General features: G+C 33.8%; 2 protein-coding genes across 2 annotated transcripts in view; one reads left to right on the top strand and one right to left on the bottom strand.

Annotated features, from left to right (window-relative positions):
* Nucleotides 1-1,877, bottom strand: part of LOC117107285 (C-type lectin domain family 17, member A-like) — a 4,786-nt gene extending 2,909 nt beyond the window's left edge. Inside the window, exon 1 of the mRNA XM_033248917.1 lies at nucleotides 1,739-1,877. Coding sequence (XP_033104808.1) covers nucleotides 1,739-1,772 — 34 coding nt within the window. The 5' untranslated portion in view covers nucleotides 1,773-1,877. The remainder of the gene's footprint in view (nucleotides 1-1,738) is intronic.
* Nucleotides 1,878-9,101: 7,224 nt separating this feature from the next.
* Nucleotides 9,102-9,774, top strand: part of LOC117107284 (thioredoxin domain-containing protein 3 homolog) — a 28,996-nt gene continuing 28,323 nt past the window's right edge. Inside the window, exon 1 of the mRNA XM_033248916.1 lies at nucleotides 9,102-9,218. The gene's annotated coding sequence lies outside the window, so the exon portion shown is untranslated. The remainder of the gene's footprint in view (nucleotides 9,219-9,774) is intronic.

The following is a 9,774-nucleotide window of genomic DNA, read 5'->3' as shown; positions in this document are numbered from 1 at the left end:
TTTGATGTTAGATTCCTTTTAATAACTAAATTATTTAAGATAAAAAAATGCATATATTTAATCAAGAAAATCAGTTTTAATACAGAATTTGATTATTGGGGCCATTTTTACCTACCTGTCATATGGGGCCATTTTTACTGGGGCCATTTTTTCCGGGGCCTTTATTTCCGGGGCCATTTTTTCAGGGGCCATTTTTTCCGGGGCCATTCTTACCGTACACCCGGAACGTTAGCCTCATCAGACTCCATGCCGGTGTTCTTAAATGCATTGTTAATATTATTGGCGTTAAGTCTACATTCCACTAACGGATTGATTACCCATAATAATAGTTGGTGTTGAATTGTATTGTAGGCATAATGTTATGTTGTTTCTCAATTCAAATTTCTTCTTAAAAAACTCACCTTTTCCATAGTTCATACTTTAAAGCGCTGTGAGTCTCCGGTAAAGAGCACTATATAAATGCTTAAATATTATTACTGTATTATTATCATCATCGTCATTATCATCATCATCATCATCATCATCATCATTTTAAAAATAAAATTATTTTACGTTCTACTATGATTAAAGTAGACCACAAGCGTTTTCGAAGGCATAGCTAGGTGAGAACGGGCCCCAGTGCATTAAATGCGTCAAAATGACGCCTTGGGTTGTGAGGCCTGGGATCCACAAGGGCCATTGTGGAGTAGGGGAAACTCCCAACAGGAAGGTCCGAATAATAAAGAAAATTGGTGGCACGTAAAAGTAAACAATTGGAATGAACACAGTAATCAATAATTACCCCTTTAAAACCGTTTTATTCTTAATATTTTAAATTACTGTGTTATTGTTAGGCCTATTATTGAATGGGCCCTAAACAGCCTTGGCCCCAGTGCTTTGCACACTGGCTGCAATGCCCATCCCTACGCCATTGCTACGTAGCTTATAGCTGATTATTATACATTCGCATTGTTAGGATTTATAACTTCACAATGCATTTGTTTAATTTACTTCTGCATTACATTTTACAAAATGGACACTAAGTGTACAATATTATAATTTTTACATTTTACCTCGTCATCGGGGGTTGATTAGGGTTTTAAAGCTACGTAGCTAGCAGCTGATATACGTTCACATTGTTAGGATGTATAACTTAATTCGCAATTGCATTACATTTTGTATGACATTAATTTACTTCCGCATTAAATTTTACAAAATGCACACTACGTATTATGGTATAATTTTTATACCTCGTCATTTAAATGATATTTTGCATTCTACATTGACTTTTTGCCTCTTTTGTAAATGTCTGCTTGTCTGTATCTCAAGTATACTGTTGTTTGGGACGATCCGTGGAAATAAGCAAGCAACAGTGAAATTACACTCTTTCCGAATAGCAACACTTCGAATGTTAACAGTATAAAAAAATTATATGCTTTTTTCCATTCAAAACGAGCTCAAGACGTCTCTCTATACCGTGAGTAAACAGCCATCATGTATTTATGTATTTCAGTATACTTGAGTATGTATTATACTTTCTTATTCTGAAATTAATCGGGTTTTTTTTTTAAATCCACGTTTTTAGCATCGCAAATTTAATTCCATCCTAAACGTAGCGAGCCAAAGCAGTTGCATTTGAAATGTTATTACATAAATACAATATGAAAATGTCTTACATGGACCTATCCTCATTCTTTTACTATATTACTAGAAGAAAATGCGATACAACAGTTAAAACAATCATAAACAGCATACCTACCAGATAACAAACATATGAAAATAATTCCTATCATATTGTAGCCTATAATTCAAATGACAAGCTGGACGAAAATCAGCACCAGAGATCTTGCAGATCAAAACTTCAATGTTGAAAACAAAATGAACCATCTATGCTTGTTATCTAGTAGATTGCACACTTCATTAAACTTATTATCAGATGAGTGATGAATAATGAAATCACTATTTAAGCACTGAAGTAGACCAATTACAATCTACACTAATGCAGTGTCTTCTACTAATTTTGGCGATCGTACCGGGGGTTTTTTTTGTTCATTCATCGATGTAATAATAACAATCAGTCTGTAATTACCAACTGCTATAGAAATCGCGCTGTAGAATATGTTTTTGTGTGTGGTTATTTTTGGACTTTATTAAGAAATAATTTACATTGGTTGATTCGAGCATGGCGGTATAAATTAGAAAAAAAGCAAATTAGAATCACGGGGGTCTGGGGTTTCAACTTTAATTAATATAAATTAAGATTATGTGTAAGTGTAAATAACGGTAAGTAATGGCCTGTGCTTGTGTCCTTTGACACGACATTTGATCTCTCCACTATGAATTTGGTAAATCTGTTTAGAAAGTGAATGATTTGAGATGAAATTCGATAGTTGTAAATTAGCTGACAATAAGAGTAATAAAGTTATAAGTTGGAAAATGCGCCAGTACGATAGGATACGATTTATTCATGGGTTTACTTTCAGGTCAGCGGCACTGATTCTTTTGATGGTGCACCCAAGATAATTATAAAATAATTATAAACAAAGGAAAGCAGAAAGAAAATTATGCAACTTGCACTAAATACTTAAACTAAAATACGGATAAACAACAATCTTTAAAACAAACCAAGTAAATTATTATAATGTTTTATCCCTTCTCACTAATAATTAAGAAAATGTTGACGCATGTGTGGTGCGTTATACAAAATTGTTTTATCAAAGATAATAATAATAAAAAATTAAAACAGGGTAAATGAAACGAAATACACCGAGCTACACAAAAACCTGTATACAGTAATCATTTCAAATGACCAGAATGTCAAATTTTATTCTGCTCACGTTAACGGGCCAGGACAGATTCAACACCATGTCCAACGGATGTTCTTTAAGAATTGCAGGTTCTTGTATAATAGCTCATTGCTCCTCATCCAAGCAATATAAAAATAGTTTTAGAATATTTAAAAAAAATACAACTTGCATCAATCAGATTCAATAAAAACTTATCTAAGGGGAAATTCATTATTGATAGACAGGTCAAAGAAAAGATGATGTCTAAAGTTTTCTAAACGTGAGGTAAACATATCCTAAAATATCAAGGTCGTATTTATTAAGTTCATTTTTAAGTTCCTGGAAAATTACATCTCTAATATTATTTATAAATTTACAGCATTCAAATACAAAGTGATCTGCTGTTTTTACAGCAATTGTTACATAATTTACAAAGCCTGTATTTAAATTTTACCAGGCCTCTTTTCGATCTTCTAAATCAAGTGAATTTGATCGAGGTTTAAATTTAAGAGCCACTTCTGAAAAGTTACATTTGTGTAGGAGGTATGATTCAAAAAAGTTCAGATTTGTATCTAATGTAGTCATTCAGTGACGACTTTGTTTGAGCACGATCAAACCAGTTTGATTTTACATGGCCAGCATCGGTCTAAATAGATTATGCAATATTTTACTTGACAATAGTTAATGTAAATTAATATTATTATATTATTTCATATATTATTCATTTATCTAAATCCTTAGTGTATATGATTAGTTAAGATGGAACTACCGTATCTAATAAATTAAAATTATTGAGAATTCGTAATGTTATTTAACCATTTCTACTTAGAAACATCATATAATTCAAATACCTTGAAAAATTAATCTTGGCCACCTATGTTCTTACATTTAAGTCTATAATGCTTGTCTGGATGGATTCATAAATAATTCCATCCTAGATCTCTATAAAGGGCCTCTTTGGCAACATTTCTTGGAATTTTAGTAAAAATCTAGTCACTACATGCATATAGCTGATTGTAGATTGACTTCCAAATTCAGCATATTCTGTTAAGATCTTCTTGTTCCTTAAGTCTTGATTTCATTATTACCAAGTAAAATCTATTTCCTTTTTTGATGACTTAATCAATATGATGATTATCTAACACAAATCTAGAGATAAATATACCTAGATAATTATAATTATCTGTTTTTTATATATTTATTACTTGCACGATTCTTCTGCTGTAGGGACAGAAGACATATCATAGTTAAAAATGCCATCTTGCATGCAATAATGATTTTAAGTCGTTTTCATTATTACCAATTAAAATCACCTCAGTAGGTCTAGCTGCAGGTTGATTAGGAAATATTCAGGGAGATGATATTGCCTATTGTTGCCATTGTTTGTAATTCTGTACCGTAGCGAATGCCAGAAAGAGGCTGGTATAGCCGTATTTTATTGGTTCGTTTCGTTATTTTCATTCGACTGGCAAGGGAATCCAGGCTTAACTTAAACCATAGTGCGTTAATTCGCAATACGCTATCCACGTGACAATAACAATCATGACCGATTGGTTCTTTCAGCTTAAAAAAAAGTTGTGTTACTATAATTTAGATTAAAATTCATAAAATAATAATCATAATATTTACCCACATCAAGTAAAGAGAATGTTTGAGGGGAACAGAATTTTACAGAAAGTCTTACCATTTGTAATGCATTAATTCTCTCAGACATTTCTTATTGTATAACCGTGGAGGAATAATTCATGGTGTAAACGTGGAGGAATTATTTTCCTTCATGGTATAACAACATCGGCACAACCGACGATAAAATATAAACCACATTGATTTTACAGAAAAAAAACCCATTATTAATTGTATTAAACACTCATTACCAGCACCATTTTTACCCCTCTCTAAAACAAATACCTCGCAGTTTATGACATTTATTGACAAAAGATTTCAGTATTCATGTAAAAGTATAATAAAGGATAAGTACCGTACCATCAACTTTAACTGACTTTTTCCAGACCTACCGGTAGGCCTATGACTCTTTCAGGCCTCATGAGACGAGAAATAGATAATCTCAGCTTAAAAGAAAAATGCAGTTGGGCCATGGGTCAAAAAGGAATCATAATTATGAAAGGTCAAAGTTTGGAATGATATATGTAGATATTTTAGTTTATACAGTAAAGAACATTTCACGGTATATTTTAAATCTAGTTCAATTTTAAATATCTTCAAAAGAAGACTCAAAAACCTTTACATATGTAATTATAAGCATGACGTGAATACATGTTTCCTTAACAATTGTATCATTTGTGATCTCGTGCAATTACTTAAGATGATTCCGTGTTCTTCCATTGTTATTCACTTGTTTTGATTTTATTGTTGTATTTAAGATAACTTTTCCCACTTTTGATATTTTATTTCATGTTATTCCTTCCAGCATTACAACAACAGAACAAAAGACACGGACAAAGAAGGAGGCTGACGAATGTCCAAAAACTACTATCACCGGAAAGGGTGTTCCACTCCAACTCCAACTTTCTAAACATAAAACATAAATAATAAAAATAGCTATGAAAATATAAGATAATTATTATATAAAAATGAAATTACAAAGAAATCAATCAGACGATAGCAAAATATGCATTATAAAAAAAAAATTAAATAATAAAAAAGTATTAAAAGCTCAATTAACAATTGCACTTCAAAAAAGCCTAAATATCAAAATTTTAATTAAATTATACAAGTCAAAACAAGCAAAATAAATAAATAACGAAGCCAGACATTAATAAATATGCTATATTTGTTTAGTTGAACCATGGGCCTATTAGGTCCATGGTTGAACATATCATAATTTAAGGGCCCGTTTAAAAGCTTTCGCTTCCTGTGACATTCTTTTTCCACACCATAGTCTTAAAGGGAAATCAAGAATTTGTTTGTTTGTTTTTATTTATTTACCACACACATATAAAATATGAATTAATTAACGATAAATATTACAGTCAAAATTACATTTTCTAAAAAAAAGCAGAGAGAGAGAGAGAGAGAAAAAAGGAATTCGGTAGGAGGTAAAAATAAGTTTGTAAAACAAACTTTAAGACATGACCACCAGTTAAAACAAATAATAATAATAATAATAATAATAATAACAATAATAATAATAACAATAATAACAGCAATGATAATAATGACAAAATAAATTTTACATATAAATATATATATATGTATATATATATATAATATATATAAATAAATAAAATAAAATAAAAAATTCATAATACTGTAAATAAAATAATACGGTACATACGTTAGTCTGGATTACGGTTGCTTAAAATAATAGTAATCATAATAACAATAAGTAAATAATTACAATAAGATAATTCCCATGGCGTTTGCGTCAGGAGAATTATATGAGATGATGCCTGCCCCACCCGAATTAATAGTTCAAATGTTTATAGAATGGATGTAAAATTACTGTATGTTGTTAATTATTATTTTTTTCTTAGTAAAACATTTCTTGGTAGCCAGTCCATACTCGTTTTACCCAACACTCAAATTAGAAATTTTCTTCCCAAGATTACTAATTACCACTAACATTATTGCTATTGTGTAAATTGACTGTAATTCAGAACAATATTGACTGAAAGTCTACGTTTGTTGATAATCTGTTCTATTTTTTAATATGTTTTTACCACGCACATTATTAAATCGATGTTTTGTGGTTGTGAAATGGCGATTTAGAGTAATACGTTTGTCCAAGTTATTAACTGGCTACACGATTGTGTACAGTAATTATTGTTTGCTTGTTTGTTTTGAATGAAACCCTGTTATTGAAGTTAACTGGTGAGATGTTACGTGCAGATTATATATTCGATTTTATCGATAAGAATGATTTAGCGTTAATTTTAATAAAGTTGATGTCACCGGCTTAAAAAAAAAACATACTATGCCTTGTGTGATCTATTAATTCAATATTGCCAGATGTACCTTTAATGTTCAAAGTAATGTATCTATAAGGATATGTAAAGAGAGACAAACTTTTAATTTGGATGCTATTATTCCGTGTTTCATATTATTATTCCTGATCGACACTCAGGAAGAATAAACGTCATCGTCTTTATGTAATCTTGATTGCTGTATGTATTGGTCTAGTATGATTTATTCATTGAATGACGTGACTATTTAATTTAAAAAATTGCTTCGGTTTAAAAAACAAACGATAAACAATTGTATTTTTTACAATTCAGGACAAAAATATTAGCATGGTATAATTCAGGATACGCAATTTTGACCCGCGTACCTGTATACATAGCTCTCTATTTATGATGTTATATTTTATATGTCAGTCATGTCAACGCATGGAAATGGTGGTAAAGAATGTACGCTCTCATTAATAGTATTCCTCTAACTTCATCAATGATGTGTTCCATCCAAGGGAGCAGATCTGTTTCGAAAGGTCTTTCGAAATTGTACCTCTTGCCATGGGCGTCGATCGGTGGGCGACAGGGGAGGGGGTGGGGGACACATTATATAAATTGTCCAACCCTACTTTTTACCATCCTCTATAGTAAAAAACCCAATTTTCAAAGCGAGTGGAAAGAACAAAAATGTCATGAATTGCTGCCCACTTGTGCTCTGTTCCAAGTTCGGTGCGTCTTTTTCAGACCAAAACCGAGTAAAAACGCATCTGTTTGTACATTTCATAACCATCTCAGTAACCATTCCATCGATTTTATGTTACAGTGGCGGATTTCGGGGGGGGTGCTCCAGGCCCTCCCATAAATGTTTTCAAAATTTGAAAAATATTGAGAAAAAAATTTTTTACTCAGGTTTCAGTCTAAAAGAGTGCCATTTTCGGCCATGTAATCAGTAGCGTATCTACTAGGGGTTCATGGCGGGGGTGTGGGGCGCACCTACTCAAAAAATTACTCGCTTCATCCAGGCGCCCCTCTCCCCCACAAAAAATCATGGTCACGTTGTTAAACAGCACTTACAAATTAACTTATAGCGAATTAGCGCCCTTTAGCTGATCTTCGAGGCCCCCACTTCACCTTCGCCTCCCCCTGCCCAACCCTACTTTTTAACATCCTCTATAGTAAAAAACCCACTTTTCAAAGCGAGTGGAAAGAACAACAATTACGAATGACTGTCATGAATTGCTGCCCACTTGTGCTCTGTTCCAAGTTCGGTGCGTCTTTTTCAGACCAAAACCGAGTAAAAACGCATCTGTTTGTACATTTCATAACCATCTCAGTAACCATTCCATCGATTTTATGTTACAGTGGCGGATTTCGGGGGGGGGGGGTGGTGCTCCCGGCCCTCTCCTAAATTTTTTCAAAATTTGAAAAATATTGAGAAAAAAAAATTCTACTAAAAGTTTCAGTCTAAAAGAGTGCCATTTTCGGCCATGTAATCAGTAGCGTATCTACTAGGGGTTCATGGCGGGGGTGTGGGGGGCACCTACTCCAAAAATTACTCGCTTCATCCAGGTGCCCCTCCCCCCACAAAAAATCATGGTCACGTTGTTAGCCAGCACTTAAAAATTAACTTATAGCGAATTAGCGCCCTTTAGCTGATCTTCGAGGCCCCCACTTCACCTTCGCCTCCCCCTGCCCCACATCAGCTTTCACATAAAAAAGATGTGTAGGCCGGCCATCTTAATAACACATAAATATGTTTTATTATATTCTATTCAGGCTTCACAGTTACAAACTTAATATTATGTAGGGTTTCATTGTATTGAATCCCTTGTAAATATTTGTTCTCCTTTATTCCATTCTGTATATTTTTATGTCTTAATGATTAAAGTGATTTTATATTATTATATTTTGTAATTTGAATTTTGGTGTATGTGTCCGATATTTAATAAAATAATAAAGCTAAAAAAAGCATTTTCGTTATTCAAAATAAAAAAATAATAAAAAAAAAAAACCGAAAAAAAAAATACACACACATACATACACTCAAAACGTCATATTTTGATGGGCATTGGCTAATATTTCTATATTTAAGTCGTAGTCACAAAATTTATTATATAATCAATAATCGCATAAACATCACTATTTATTTTATAGTGGTTAATTTGAGGGAACATTTTCAGTTTGGTCCACCAAAACCATGGTATTTTGTCTTCAAAGAGAGACTTCAATTGGGGGGAAGAGTTAATGATAAAAGATATGCGTTAAAACGGGGTAGCAAAAAGGGTGGTCTTTTACAGTATTATTGGAGAAGGGGATCTGTCGTATTTTCATCCAGGACAGCCACACAAGTTTTCATTAGGTTTTCGTAGGTTTTTGCAGTTTTCGCGATACAGCCCGCCCTCTTTAACTAAGGTCACGTGGCCTTGCCAGGCAACAATCAACTAACCTTTCCGTCAACAACAGAGTGGTGTGTGTGTGTGTTTCTGAAATATATGCAGAACGAATATTACTTTATTACTGCTTAGTGACTGCAAAGAACTGCTAGGTATTAGTATGTATTCGCAAAAGTTATATATTATAAAATTCAGTCGATTAAGTGTATGCAGACCTGGCCAAATCTTCTGTGTATTGAACCGACTGGCTGTGTATTATTTATGTGCTGGCCCTCTCGTTTCGGCGTAGGGTAGGCCTGGTCCTCCTAGGCCTAGCGTAGGGCCTAGGTCTAGACCCTAGGCTAGGCTTACTCGCCAAACCGCAGCGCGGTAGTAGGTTTAGTAGTAGTGGGCTAGGCCTAGGTTTAAAGGGCAGTGGCGGCGCCAGCGGGGGGACAGCAGGGGCTGAAGTCCCCCTACCGGACAGGTCAAGCGCCCTTCCCCCTCCCCTGGACAGAGCTCGTCGGGCAGTGGGACTAAAAAAAATATAAGATTAAGAATAAGCTAGGCCCACGCCAAGCCAACACATGCCTGTCACAGTCTGAGAATGTCATTTCTTGCCATCCAGACGTTCGTCCTTTAAAAAATCTCATTTGGGAGGGGGAACATCCTCTAGTCTAAAACCCTTCCCCCAGCTTGGGCCTACGAGCTCAAGTCCCCCCCCCCCCC

Source organism: Anneissia japonica, unplaced genomic scaffold, assembly GCF_011630105.1.
Source record: "Anneissia japonica isolate Jap-2015-1 unplaced genomic scaffold, ASM1163010v1 scaffold211_len1577895_cov191, whole genome shotgun sequence".
Taxonomy (NCBI): Eukaryota; Metazoa; Echinodermata; class Crinoidea; order Comatulida; family Comatulidae; genus Anneissia; species Anneissia japonica.
The sequence above is the reverse complement of the archived record's forward strand: the minus strand, read 5'-3'. Positions and strand labels throughout refer to the sequence as shown.